Source organism: Oncorhynchus kisutch, unplaced genomic scaffold, assembly GCF_002021735.2.
Source record: "Oncorhynchus kisutch isolate 150728-3 unplaced genomic scaffold, Okis_V2 scaffold3302, whole genome shotgun sequence".
In the NCBI taxonomy this organism is placed as follows: Eukaryota; Metazoa; Chordata; class Actinopteri; order Salmoniformes; family Salmonidae; genus Oncorhynchus; species Oncorhynchus kisutch.
This window is the reverse complement of record NW_022265247.1, coordinates 1-15,011: the sequence shown is the minus strand read 5'-3', so window position 1 is coordinate 15,011 and position 15,011 is coordinate 1. Positions and strand designations below refer to the sequence as shown.

Genomic DNA, 15,011 nt, shown 5'->3' with positions numbered 1-15,011 from the left:
TCTCTGGCTCTTCATCATTCTCTCGGGCTCTCCTCTTTCTCTCCTTGCCTGTGCTCTCTCAATCTCTTTCCACTCTCTCATGTCATTCTCTCTCGCTCTCTTTGTCCTCTGTCATTCCTCTCTCTACTCTCGTCTCTTTATTGATTCTCTCTCCTTGGCGTGTGTGGGTATTTCTCTCTTGTGTAGCTGCCTGCCAGTCTGGTGGAGGTGAATGTCTTGGGTGTCTGCTCAGCTCCTGGTGGAGCAGGTTACCTATGAAAAGAACCAGCAGCTGCTGCAGCAGCTCACACATACCTTCTGTTCAACTTCAGCATCTGGAACTGGGAGACTTCCCCTGCGCATCGGTGAGCACCTGGGACCATGGGTCTGTGTGGGGGGGGGGGTTCACGTGTTAGTCGATATGAGAGTGTGATTGGTTGCAAATCCAGGAACAAGTTGAAGGTTTGTTCCACCTGAGCAAGTCAGAGACCACTATAATGACCACCACATGCATTTGATGGACCCTTTTTGTCTACTTCTAATGCCAACCTTCACATGCTAGTCGGGACTCTGAATTACAACTTCCTAACTGGTATAACTACAACCAGTTGTTAGCAAGCCGGCAAATTTCAGAGTTTCCTAGTTCCGACTGGAACGTGAACGCGGCATAATGCCTCTTAAGGGTAAAGTAATCCAAAAGTAACTGACAGTAATCCAATTAAGTTAGTTTGGGTAATTCAAAAGTTCTGTTACTGATTCCATTTTGGGCAGGTAACAAATTGATTACATTTAGAAGTGTGTGTGACTCTTGTCAATCTTTCTCGTGGTGATGAAGGTCACATCCAGTACATGTCCACCGTCATCAAAGAAAACAGGAAGCAGTTCCGGAAGAAATACGGAGTTCAATTTCTACTGGACACCATTCGCCTTTACTACGGGTGGGACGCCATCTCCCAGAATGCTCAGCTTCTGGTTTTTACTCATGATTCATAATTGTCCTACTCTAGCTCCATCTGTTACATGAGATGTATGTATTGTAATAACTGTACAAGTTCTACAGTCAACTTGATTTCTCCTAAAATAATATTTATGTTAAACATGTGTTTTTTTTATTTTTATAAATGATTCTAAATCTGTCAGTAAGAGTGTCAGCAGGGAGGGAGATATTAGTGAAGACGACAATCAGACCATCCGATCGTCCCTCTGCGGCCTCCTGAAGTATTACATCAGCAAGGGTATGACCCAGGAGGAGATGCACAGCATTCTGGGATACATCGCCGCCATCGGAGACGAGGAACAGGTGAGGGATGGATGGAAGGGAGGAACGGACAGATGACGGGTCCATGACTTGTCAGAATCTTTGTCTCTGTTACAATATTAACACTAATGAAGCCATGCATCGGATCATGGATTAACATGGATAAAGCAGATGTCCTGTAGTCAGAGGACTCCACTCCATATGAGTAACATTGAAGACGAGATGGTTAATAGACTGGCTATTACCCGATGTGGAAGACCGAGTGCAATTCAACCTCTCTCACTTATTGACCCTCTCTGAATAAGCCCAAGTTGTCTTTAATATCTATGTACTGGAATATCACTTAGAAATCCTATGAGGACCATTGCTGTGGTGCCTATGAGTGAACAGCTGCCTGCTCTGTGCCTGGCACAGTGGTGAGGCTGTGTGTTTCCAGCCTGCGGCTACACTAAGGACAGCCCTGGTCTCTGGCCTGCTGGTTACCTAGGCCTCTGGAAGAAAGCTTCCCCCCTAATAGCCTTCAGCTGCCTGCTCTGTTTAACTGACTGCGGCAGGCCTCTGTCTCTCAAGGCCCAGTTCCCATCCACTCACTTCACACAGGATTTATACGCCTGGCATTCAATGAGGATCTGTTTCCTGTGTGTCCGTGTCCTTCCTCTCTCCCTCCTTTTCTCCAGCTCTTTTTCCTGTTTGTCTTATCCTCTTACACAGGTTTCTATACACGGCCTGTGACATCATGGCATGTGACATATATGCTCACTGCAATGTCAAGTGTTCATCCTCCACAGTTTGTCTTCTCTCCATCCGACCCATTATTAGGCTGTTCAGTCCCTGAAACCACACTCGCCATTTACTTGCTCTCTCCACTTAATTCAATCCTAGTGTGTGTGCGCGCCTTGGTGGAGTTGCTAACCGTGTGTGTGTCCCTCTAGCTGTGTGGAGTGATAGAGTTGCTGCTCAGTCTGCTCCAGACCAGTGCTGCCAGGGACCAGCTTTCCTGCTTCTGTTTGAGCCGGGGGCGGCCGACTCCTGCTACGCCCTGCTGCTCAACACCAAACACTCAGACCGCCTCCGAGAGCTCGTCTTCAAGGTGAGGACCTCCTCACACGTACCAACACACACACAGGAATGTTTAAGTGTGTTGTGGTTTTGACGACTTCCGAATTTGTGTTAGACATGGAGAACTTACTGGCCTAGAAATGTTCTGGATTAAAAAATATATATATTTATTACTTTGAAAATGTGGAGTAGGTTATGTTGTGCAGATGAGTCAGTACTTTCACTAGGTAGTATACAAGACCCTTCTCTTTCAGACGTTGAATGCTGCTAATGTAACATAATTGAATGGTCTTTGCCGTGTGTGAGAGTCCAGATGTTTGACCGCATGCTGCGCTGCGACCGTGTCTATGAGAAGAACAAGCAGAGGCTGAAGCTGAGGGAGGTGGGATACTCTGGTCTCTCCCTGCTCTTCTCTGACCTCCACGTCACCCCCTCCCTTGTCAAGAGCCTGCTCAACCAGGTGCTCCACACAGGTGGGTGACGGTGTCCCTCCCACCCCTTCTCTCACCCTGTCAGTGTCCACCATACCATTCAAATATGTTTCTGGGGACTAGATCATTGTGGTTGGAGACGGCTCCTTCAACAGCCAATCATCAACATTGTTTTTCAATTCAATAAAACATTTTTTTTTTTTTTAACCTTTGTTTAACTAGGCAGGTCAGCTAAGAACAAATTCTTATTTTCAATGACTGCCTAGGAACAGTGGGTTAACTGCCTGTTCAGGGGCAGAACGACAGGTTTGTTACTAGTCCAACGCTCTAACCACTAGGCTCCCCTGCCGCCCCAAATAGTTATTGTGTCCGAAGGATAATTCATTGGCAACATAACAAATACATACAAACCAGCAAACACATTCAATAAGTAAAAGGCAATACAAATGTGTTTGGTGATTTAAAAAAAGATATATATGTATTTTTTACACAAGCAATATCTACAGTAACGCAGGTGAAGTGGTTTCATTTCATTGGCCAATAAAAAAGAATGAGAACTGACTCCGCTTCACCCAGCTGTCCCTATAGACCTTGGTAGATGTGGTGTTCAGCCCTTGCATAGTTTTGATTGGCTGGCTCTACTCCCATGTCTCCATTGGAGTTTGATTTAGTGGCCAATCAATGAAGCGTTGAGGGCTAATTGATTGGCTGGGGTGAGGCTGAAGTTGGACGGAGTGTAGACTGCAGAGAATGGCTTCCTCTCTATAAATAAATGAATGAATGGCTGGAGAGAGTCAGGACGGTTCTGCAGTGAGGTTTGTATGGGCGAAGGGCAGGAGAAGGAAATCAATGTTTCTCCAGTGTACTTCAGGTTATTGTTTCACCCATTCAGCTATATGGACAGATCAATCAGGGTTATGTTCAGCTGGGAGAAAACGTTTTCAAACAGTGAGGTACTTCCTGAACACGCTTTTCTGCCTTCCGTTGCGAAATGTTTTTATACGGTGCGCCCTACTGAACGTGAGCCAGTATTATGGTGTGGCCCAACAGGTAATAAGAGATTCAGTCAATGTGTACTTGACTAAATTATGTGGCTATGGCTTATCATGTTGACCTTTGACCCCCCCCTTAGATCATGTGGTGAGCTACAAGGACCTTATGGCCCTGGTCCAGCTGACTCACCGGGCCGGGCCCAGCGTACGCCTGCTCGTGTGCAATAGGGTGAGGGAACAGAGCACACACACTAAGTTATTAAAACGACACACATGCAGGTATAAGCCTGTTCTCAGGGTAGAAACAGACATCTTCCTACATACCAGATGTTGATATCCATAATAATTAAATCACTACATCAACCATAAATGGAAATGCATGATATTACTTTGAAATCTTTGAAGTTAAGGTATTATCAAAGGGATTATAAACTTGTGCTAAAATATCTGATTTTGATCTTCCTAAAACTCTATTCTGTCCCTCTATCCCTCCCCCCTCTCTCTATCCCTCCCCCCTCTCTCTATCCCTCCCCCCCTCTCTCCTTCCTTCCCCTCTCTATCCCTCCTTCCCCTCTCTATCCCTCCTTCCCCTCTCTATCCCTCCTTCCCCTCTCTATCCCTCCTTCCCCTCTCTATCCCTCCTTCCCCTCTCTATCCCTCCTTCCCCTCTCTATCCCTCCTCCCCCTCTATCCCTCCTTCCCCCCTCTATCCCTCCTTCCCCCTCTATCCCTCCTTCCCCCCTCTATCCCTCCTTCCCCCCTCTATCCCTCCTTCCCCCCTCTATCCCTCCTTCCCCCTCTATCCCTCCTTCCCCCTCTATCCCTCCTTCCCCCCTCTATCCCTCCTTCCCCCCCTCTATCCCTTTTTCCCCCCTCTATCCCTTTTTCCCCCCTCCCCCCCTCTCTATCCCTCCTTCCCCCTCTCTATCCCTCCTTCCCCCTCTCTATCCCTCCTTTCCCCCTCTCTATCCCTCCTTCCCCCCTCTCTATCCTCCTTCCCCCTCTCTATCCCCTCCTTCCCCCCTCTCTATCCCTCCTTCCCCCCTCTCTATCCCTCCTTCCCCCTCTCTATCCCTCCTTCCCCCCTCTCTATCCCTCCTTCCCCCCTCTCTATCCCTCCTTCCCCCCTCTCTATCCCTCCTTCCCCCTCTCTATCCCTCCTTCCCCCCTCTCTATCCTCCTTCCCCTCTCTATCCTTCCTTCCCCTCTCTATCCTTCCTTCCCCTCTCTATCCTTCTTCCTCCCCCCTCTCTATCCTTCCTCCTCCCCCTCTCTATCCCTCTCTATCCTTCCTTCCTCCCTCTCTCTCCCTCACTATCATTCCTTCCCTCCCTGCATCTCTTGTTCTTTCTCCATCCCCAAAAAAAGATTCAATCATTGATGACATAAATAAATAACATAAAAGTAAGCATAATACTCATTGAATAATAAATAACAGGTCAGTAATGTTGAATGAACAATAATGAATACTTGGGTAGTAATACTACTGCTCTCTCTCCCTCTAGCTGTACCAGCTCCTCCAGTCCCAGCAGGACGCGGCGCGGGAGATCTCCAGGCAGCTGTGCTGGCAGGAGACCCTGATGAGGCTGTTCCTGCGCTCTCCCTGCGAGGGCGGCCCGGGGCGGGGCGATGCTGCCAGCACCTGCAGCCTGGACCTCAACCTCAGCCGGGGCAGCGGCAGCCGCCTAGAACTGCCCCTGGAGAGGAAGGGCCGAGCAGGTAGCGCCGGGAGACTGGTGGATGAAGACCGCCTCAGCATGAGCTCCAGAAGATCAGTGGATAGTCTTGAAAATGGGGATGTGCTTTCGCTTCTGGACACGCCAGTTAGTCAGATTGGGGAGGGCCTGTTGCTCAAGCCCTGGGCGTCTGGGGGAGGGAAAGCAGGGGGGTTGAGTTTGGACCTGTCCCACATGAGTGCCTACGAGGGCGGGGAGAGCGGTAACCAGACGCCGGGGAGCATGGTCAGCACGCCATCGCCGCTGGAGGCGTCAGCCAAGGCCTTCCCAGATGCCTCGGCGGCGTCCCTCGCCGAGGACAGCTTCCTGTTCAGCGACAACGTGTCGTTGGGGGAGTCGTTCAGCTGCGCTGAGGTGAGACACCTGTCTATAGTGGTTTCCTCTCCTCTTCATTGTAGCTAGCCACAGTGGCTGTATATCAAAAAAAAAAGTGGTTTCCTCTAGGTGGTTTCCTGAAGGCCCTAGGAAGTCTGACTAGCCACAGTGGCTGTATATCAATATATAAAAAGTGGTTTCCTCTAGGTGGTTTCCTGAAGGCCCTAGGAAGTCTGACTAGTCACAGTGGCTGTATATCAATTGTATAAATTGTCTTCCTTTCCTTCAGCTGCTCAAATTGGATATTTGAAAGCTAATTCCTGGTAGGGATCCAGATTACCCTATTGGGGGTTTGTGCATCCACCCTATTGGGGGCTGCTTGTGTATCTTCCCTATTGGGGGCTGCTTGTGTATCCTCCCTATTGGGGGCTTGTGTATCCTCCCTATTGGGGGTTTGTGCATCCACCCTATTGGGGGCTGCTTGTGTATCTTCCCTATTGGGGGCTGCTTGTGTATCCTCCCTATTGGGGGCTTGTGTCTCTTCCCTATTGGGGGCTTGTGTCTCTTCCCTATTGGGGGCTTGTGTCTCTTCCCTATTGGGGGCTTGTGTCTCTTCCCTATTGGGGGCTTGTGTATCTTCCCCTATTGGGGGCTTGTGTATCTTCCCCTATTGGGGGCTTGTGTATCTTCCCCTATTGGGGGCTTGTGTATCTTCCCTATTGGGGGCTTGTGTATCCTCCCTATTGGGGGCTTGTGTATCCTCCCTATTGGGGGCTTGTGTATCCTCCCTATTGGGGGCTTGTGTATCCTCCCTATTGGGGGCTTGTGTATCCTCCCTATTGGGGGCTTGTGTATCCTCCCTATTGGGGGCTTGTGTATCCTCCCTATTGGGGGCTTGTGTATCCTCCCTATTGGGGGCTTGTGTATCCTCCCTATTGGGGGCTTGTGTATCCTCCCTATTGGGGGCTTGTGTATCCTCCCTATTGGGGGCTTGTGTATCCTCCCTATTGGGGGCTTGTGTATCCTCCCTATTGGGGGCTTGTGTATCCTCCCTATTGGGGGCTTGTGTATCCTCCCTATTGGGGGCTTGTGTATCCTCCCTATTGGGGGCTTGTGTATCTTCCCCTATTGGGGGCTTGTGTCTCTTCCCTATTGGGGGCTTGTGTCTCTTCCCTATTGGGGGCTTGTGTCTCTTCCCTATTGGGGGCTTGTGTCTCTTCCCTATTGGGGGCTTGTGTATCCACCCTATTGGGGGCTTGTGTATCCAACCTATTGGGGGCTTGTGTATCCACCCTATTGGGGGCTTGTGTATCTTCCCTATTGGGGGCTTGTGTATCTTCCCTATTGGGGGCTTGTGTATCTTCCCTATTGGGGGCTTGTGTATCTTCCCTATTGGGGGCTTGTGTATCCACCCTATTGGGGGCTTGTGTATCCACCCTATTGGGGGCTTGTGTATCCACCCTATTGGGGGCTTGTGTCTCTTCCCTATTGGGGGCTTGTGTATCGGACCTATTGGTTTCCACTGTGGTGCCAGAGTGTTCCTATGTCCCTCAGGTCCTCTGATCCCCCACAGACTTATAAAGAAATATAAAGCTATAAAATGTCACTGCCTCACTAGGGAGCCACCTCTCCCTCTCATCTATAGATGGGGACAATCTCAATTTGCGTTTCCTTGACTCCTCGCGTCCTCTCTCCTCATCTCCTTCTCAAAACCCATTGGATGAGAAAGTCAGAGGTCCTTATGTTTTGGATGGGTTTTCAGAATGGGGAGGGGAGAGAGGACACGAGGAGTCAAGGTAATGCAATTGAGATTCTCCCATGGGACTGACGTCAGTAGGGCTAGACATGGGGGGGTCAAACCACACCATGGAGGCTGGGGGTGGGAGGGAACCCCCTTTGTGTTTGTCTATCTGGACCTGGATGTGACTCTCACTGACTCCCTCCTCTCTGTCTCCCCCTAGCGGACGGAGGAGGAGCTGTCTCGCATGCTGCTGGAGATCGTGCTGTGTGTAATGTGGCGAGGCGTGGAGGGCTCGGACGATGCCGCCTGGCTGGAGCGGGGGCAGGTGTTCTCTGCCCTCACCAAGCTGGGCACTACCAATGAGCTGCTGCTGCCTGTGGACCACATCAAGCTCAGGTGGACACACTGGCATTTATTACGTTTGATTTATTTCATTCTCAGTTGATAAGACTGAAAATATGCAGAATGCACAGTTCCATGTAGACAACAAACACGAGATATTACGTTCAATTAAAAAGGTTCAGTCTCACAAAGATATTAGTTTAAAAAGACCCATTTTGTTACAAAAAATTATTGAGTAGAACCAGCCTGCAGGGTGACGTGACGACTGTAGTGAGGAGTAGGAACCAGCCTGCAGGGTGACGTGACGACTGTAGCGAGGAGTAGGAACCAGCCTGCGGGGTGACGTGACGACTGTAGCGAGGAGTAGGAACCAGCCTGCGGGGTGACGTGAGGAGTAGGAACCAGCCTGCAGGGTGACGTGACGACTGTAGTGAGGAGTAGGAACCAGCCTGCAGGGTGACGTGACGACTGTAGCGAGGAGTAGGAACCAGCCTGCGGGGTGACTTGACGACTGTAGCGAGGAGTAGGAACCAGCCTGCGGGGTGACTTGACGACTGTAGCGAGGAGTAGGAACCAGCCTGCGGGGTGACGTGACGACTGTAGCGAGGAGTAGGAACCAGCCTGCGGGGTGACGTGAGGAGTAGGAACCAGCCTGCAGGGTGACGTGACGACTGTAGCGAGGAGTAGGAACCAGCCTGCAGGGTGACGTGACGACTGTAGCGAGGAGTATGAACCAGCCTGCAGGGTGACGTGACGACTGTAGCGAGGAGTAGGAACCAGCCTGCAGGGTGACGTGAGGAGTAGGAACCAGCCTGCAGGGTGACGTGACGACTGTAGTGAGGAGTATGAACCAGCCTGCAGGGTGACGTGATGACTGTAGTGAGGAGTAGGACCAGCCTGCAGGGTGACTTGACGACTGTAGTGAGGAGTAGGAACCAGCCTGCAGGGTGACTTGACGACTGTAGTGAGGAGTAGGAACCAGCCTGCAGGGTGACGTGACGACTGTAGTGAGGAGTAGGAACCAGCCTGCAGGGTGACGTGACGACTGTAGTGAGGAGTATGAACCAGCCTGCAGGGTGACGTGACGACTGTAGTGAGGAGTAGGAACCAGCCTGCAGGGTGACGTGACGACTGTAGCGAGGAGTAGGAACCAGCCTGCAGGGTGACGTGAGGAGTAGGAACCAGCCTGCAGGGTGACGTGACGACTGTAGTGAGGAGTATGAACCAGCCTGCAGGGTGACGTGACGACTGTAGTGAGGAGTAGGAACCAGCCTGCAGGGTGACTTGACGACTGTAGTGAGGAGTAGGAACCAGCCTGCAGGGTGACGTGACGACTGTAGTGAGGAGTAGGAACCAGCCTGCAGGGTGACGTGACGACTGTAGTGAGGAGTATGAACCAGCCTGCAGGGTGACGTGACGACTGTAGTGAGGAGTAGGAACCAGCCTGCAGGGTGACGTGACGACTGTAGTGAGGAGTATGAACCAGCCTGCAGGGTGACGTGACGACTGTAGTGAGGAGTAGGAACCAGCCTGCAGGGTGACGTGACGACTGTAGCGAGGAGTAGGAACCAGCCTGCAGGGTGACGTGAGGAGTAGGAACCAGCCTGCAGGGTGACGTGACGACTGTAGTGAGGAGTATGAACCAGCCTGCAGGGTGACGTGACGACTGTAGTGAGGAGTAGGAACCAGCCTGCAGGGTGACTTGACGACTGTAGTGAGGAGTAGGAACCAGCCTGCAGGGTGACGTGACGACTGTAGTGAGGAGTAGGAACCAGCCTGCAGGGTGACGTGACGACTGTAGTGAGGAGTATGAACCAGCCTGCAGGGTGACGTGACGACTGTAGTGAGGAGTAGGAACCAGCCTGCAGGGTGACTTGACGACTGTAGTGAGGAGTAGGAACCAGTCTGCAGGGTGACTTGACGACTGTAGTGAGGAGTAGGAACCAGCCTGCAGGGTGACTTGACGACTGTAGTGAGGAGTAGGAACCAGCCTGCAGGGTGACGAGACGACCGTAGTGAGGAGTAGGAACCAGCCTGCAGGGTGACTTGACGACTGTAGTGAGGAGTAGGAACCAGCCTGCAGGGTGACGTGAGGAGTAGGAACCAGCCTGCAGGGTGACGTGACGACTGTAGTGAGGAGTAGGAACCAGCCTGCAGGGTGACGTGACGACTGTAGTGAGGAGTATGAACCAGCCTGCAGGGTGACGTGACGACTGTAGTGAGGAGTATGAACCAGCCTGCAGGGTGACGTGACGACTGTAGTGAGGAGTAGGAACCAGTCTGCAGGGTGACTTGACGACTGTAGTGAGGAGTAGGAACCAGCCTGCAGGGTGACTTGACGACTGTAGTGAGGAGTAGGAACCAGCCTGCAGGGTGACGTGACGACTGTAGTGAGGAGTAGGAACCAGCCTGCAGGGTGACTTGACGACTGTAGTGAGGAGTAGGAACCAGTCTGCAGGGTGACTTGACGACTGTAGTGAGGAGTAGGAACCAGCCTGCAGGGTGACTTGACGACTGTAGTGAGGAGTAGGAACCAGCCTGCAGGGTGACGTGAGGAGTAGGAACCAGCCTGCAGGGTGACGTGACGACTGTAGTGAGGAGTAGGAACCAGCCTGCAGGGTGACTTGACGACTGTAGTGAGGAGTAGGAACCAGCCTGCAGGGTGACGTGACGACTGTAGTGAGGAGTAGGAACCAGCCTGCAGGGTGACTTGACGACTGTAGTGAGGAGTAGGAACCAGTCTGCAGGGTGACTTGACGACTGTAGTGAGGAGTAGGAACCAGCCTGCAGGGTGACTTGACGACTGTAGTGAGGAGTAGGAACCAGCCTGCAGGGTGACGTGAGGAGTAGGAACCAGCCTGCAGGGTGACGTGACGACTGTAGTGAGGAGTAGGAACCAGCCTGCAGGGTGACTTGACGACTGTAGTGAGGAGTAGGAACCAGCCTGCAGGGTGACTTGACGACTGTAGTGAGGAGTAGGAACCATCCTGCAGGGTGACGTGACGACTGTAGTGAGGAGTAGGAACCAGCCTGCAGGGTGACTTGACGACTGTAGTGAGGAGTAGGAACCAGTCTGCAGGGTGACTTGACGACTGTAGTGAGGAGTAGGAACCAGCCTGCAGGGTGACTTGACGACTGTAGTGAGGAGTAGGAACCAGCCTGCAGGGTGACGTGACGACCGTAGTGAGGAGTAGGAACCAGCCTGCAGGGTGACTTGACGACTGTAGTGAGGAGTAGGAACCAGCCTGCAGGGTGACGTGAGGAGTAGGAATCAGCCTGCAGGGTGACGTGAGGAGTAGGAACCAGCCTGCAGGGTGATGTGACGACTGTAGTTGTGGCTGTTCAATGTGTTTAGTGTTCAGTCACATCAAGCGGGGGTCTGGTTCTCTGGTGTTTATTCACATTTTGTTTGTCTCGCTCTCTTAATTTCTTCCACTCCTCTGTTATCCTTCTTTCCTCTCTTTCTATCCCCATCTCCCTCCCTCCCTCCCTCCCTCCCTCCCTCCCTCCCTCCCTCCCTCCCTCCCTCCCTCCTCCCTCCCTCCCTCCCTCCCTCCCTCCCTCCCTCCCTCCCTCCCTCCCTCCCTCCCTCCCTCTCACCCAGTCTGATGGAGAGGATGCTGGAGTGGGCTGTGACTGACAACCGGGAGGCCACGGCGGCCATGTTGCCCCAGCACACCGAGAACGCTGTGCGGCTGCTCCACGTTGTGCAGGACTTCCTGCAGGCTGAGGGCCTGGTCAACCCCACCCTGTGGACAGAGAAGGTATTGTTATTAGGAGTAGCGACATCTTTGGCAGTATGTGTGAATGTCATACCATTGTAAAGTCATAGTTCAGTGATTTGACATATGAAGACATGTGTTACATTGAAAGCAGTCTATGGCCAAAGAGTGACTGCAATCCACAATTAGGCTTTGTTAAATAATTATAAACCAATTGAGTAACACAAGCCATGTTAGAGGTGATTTGATTCAATGATTGTTTTCTTCTAGGTCCTGGAGGAGACAGTGACTCTGATGGACAGTCTCATGGTGTGGTACTCGTCAGGGGCCCAGTGGCTGCAGCTGTCTCAGGTGGGCCTGAGGCTTCTGCTGGGCTTCATGGCCCAGGAAGACCCCCAGGTGAGAATCTGTCCAGTGTCACATACATATACACACTCTTACATTTGAGTAATTTAGCAGATGCTCTTTTCCAGTGGAACTTACAGTTAGTGGGTTCAACTGTACACTTCATACCTCTACTTTCAGTCTACCGGTGGTACTCAAATCTTTTCGGCTTAGTCTCCCCTTGAGGGCGACCCGCCTCACACGAAGTCTCATAGAAGGCACTATAACCCTCTATCACGTACCCCCCCCACTACCCGGTGTCACATCTTATTCAGGATGCTTGTCTTTATATGACTGTTTTTATCACCTCCAGATAAGCTGTGTATGTAAGTGATCTCCTCTCCTGCCAGGTTTGTGCCTTGGCCACAGCCAAGCTGAACGGCATCCTGCAGACCAAGAGCGTGGAGACTCAGGACGAGGCGTGTTACCTGCTGGGCAAGGTGGAGGGCATCCTGAGACGCTCTGTAGGGGGGCAGACAGAGGAGACCTATATGTGCCTGGTGCCCCTTCTCCGCACGCTGCTCTCCAAGGTACACACACACACACTCACACATCCACGCGCAGGCACACTCACACACTCACACACTCACACATCCACGCGCAGGCACACTCACACACTCACACACTCACACATCCACGCGCAGGCACACTCACACACTCACACATCCACGCGCAGGCACACTCGCACACTCACACATCCACGCGCAGACACACTCACACGCAGACACACACTCACACATCCACGCGCAGGCACACTCACACACTCACACATCCACGCGCAGACACACACACACGCAGACACACTCACACGCAGACACAGTCACACGCAGACACACTCACACATCCACGCGCAGGCGCAGGCACACTCACACACTCACACGCAGACACACTCACACGCAGACACACTCACACATCCACGCGCAGGCACACTCACACGCAGACACACTCACGCGCAGGCACACTCACACGCACACACACTCACACGCAGGCACACACACACACACTCACGTGCAGGCACACACACACACACTCACGTGCAGGCACACACACGCACACTCACGTGCAGGCACACACACGCACACTCACGTGCAGGCACACACACGCACACTCACGTGCAGGCACACACACGCACACTCACGTGCAGGCACACACACGCACACTCACGTGCAGGCACACACACGCACACACACGTGCAGGCACACACACACACACTCACGTGCAGGCACACACACACACACTCACGTGCAGGCAACACACAACACACACTCACGTGCAGGCACACACACACACACTCACGTGCAGGCACACACACACACACTCACGTGCAGGCACACACACACACACTCACGTGCAGGCACACACACACACACTCACGTGCAGGCACACACACACACACTCACGTGCAGGCACACACACACACACTCACGTGCAGGCACGCACACACACACACACTCACGTGCAGGCACGCACACACACACACACTCACGTGCAGGCACGCACACACACACTCACGTGCAGGCACGCACACACACACTCACGTGCAGGCACACACACACACACTCACGTGCAGGCACGCACACACACACACACTCACGTGCAGGCACACACACACACACACACACTCACGCGCAGGCACACACACTCACGCGCAGGCACACACACTCACGCGCAGGCACACTCAGACACAAAAAGACATGCATGATGAACAGTCACAATGAAGTAGAATCTGTATCAAACATTCCAAAGAGACTTGCTGACTGTTTTCTTAAATAACAGCAATACCTTGGCACATAGACAAAACATTTATCACACCAAGGGTCGGTGTCTAGGACACAGATTAAACATAGTCCTGGACTAAAGAGAGCTTTCAATGGATTCTCTTTTGAATATGCTTTGTAGTCCAGGATTACTAGCCACTAGTCTGTAGTATGTCAATACCTCACAACACTTTGTATTATTTTCTAATCTCTTGTAATATCTTGTTGTGTCTGCAGGTGAACAAGCTGCTGTACATGGAGCTGCACCTCCCCCAGCTGCCTGACACCAACGGCAGCCCCTCCTTCTTCGAGGACTTCCAGCTCTATTGCAACTCCCCCGAGTGGAGGGTCTACCTCGACAAATACGTGAGGGAGCTGGTTCAATGCCTTACTAAATCATTGCTAAGTCATTCAACTCTTGAAGAGCAGCAAGAAACCTGTTGAGAAATTTGAAGATCAACCTTAAAGATGAGAAAATACACCCAATCTCCGGTGTTGAGAGAGCGAGCCTGAGATGAACAAAAGAAATAGTTGAATTGGTTCTCTCTCTGTCCTCAGATCATCCCCTACATGAAGCAGTATGAGATTGAGACGTTTAGCCAGGGTCACGAGACCATGGCTCTGTTCTGGAAGGAGTGCTATGAAAGCTTCATGGTCAACCTGCACAAGAGAGAGAGGGAGAGGGGAGAGAGCAAGATACGCTTCCAGGTCAGACACACACACAGACACACACACACACACACACCACACACAGTCATACACCACACACAGACACACACACACACCACACACAGTCATACACACCACCACACACAGTCATACACACACCACAGACACACAGATCCGAGTAAGGTCCACTTCCTATTGAGCTGACCATAATACTGCTGTAACATGGAAATGAAATGTCAGGCCACAGTAAACCACAGAGCATATAGCCTTGTGGTGTTCTCCACACACCAGAACACACTGACTCCCCGTTCCTCGTCCCGCCGTCCTTCAGGAGCAGTTTGTGGAGCCCTTCTCTCGGCGCGGCCGGCAGGAGAACTGCGATCAACAGCATGCTGAAAACAGCTTCACAGCCAGCACAGCGCCGTCCTCAGGCAGTGGAGAGGAGCACGCCGCAGCCTGGTGTGTGAGAGAGGCCCTGGCAGACAGGTAACGGCCACACACACACGATATTTATTATTATATATACAGTATTATATATGATTATAGGACTTCATTGGTAATTACCTCAGCACCACGGCAAACACATGATCAGCCAAGAACTGTTGTCCACTGTCCTCCAGTCAGTC

The 15,011-nt window shown here is 51.9% G+C and overlaps 1 protein-coding gene across 1 annotated transcript; it reads left to right on the top strand.

The window, feature by feature from the left end:
- Window positions 1-211: 211 nt before the first annotated feature.
- LOC116371475 (neurobeachin-like protein 1) lies at window positions 212-14,871 on the top strand (the record flags this gene model as incomplete). The annotated part of the gene is made up of 15 exons (XM_031820362.1): window positions 212-344; window positions 815-917; window positions 1,120-1,279; window positions 1,915-1,948; window positions 2,170-2,327; window positions 2,610-2,769; window positions 3,860-3,948; window positions 5,225-5,809; window positions 7,732-7,907; window positions 11,458-11,617; window positions 11,846-11,974; window positions 12,310-12,489; window positions 13,954-14,082; window positions 14,275-14,424; window positions 14,717-14,871. Coding segments are annotated over exons 1-15 (2,501 nt in total), but the record flags the coding sequence as incomplete, so codon positions are not given.
- Between the last annotated feature and the right edge of the window lie 140 nt (window positions 14,872-15,011).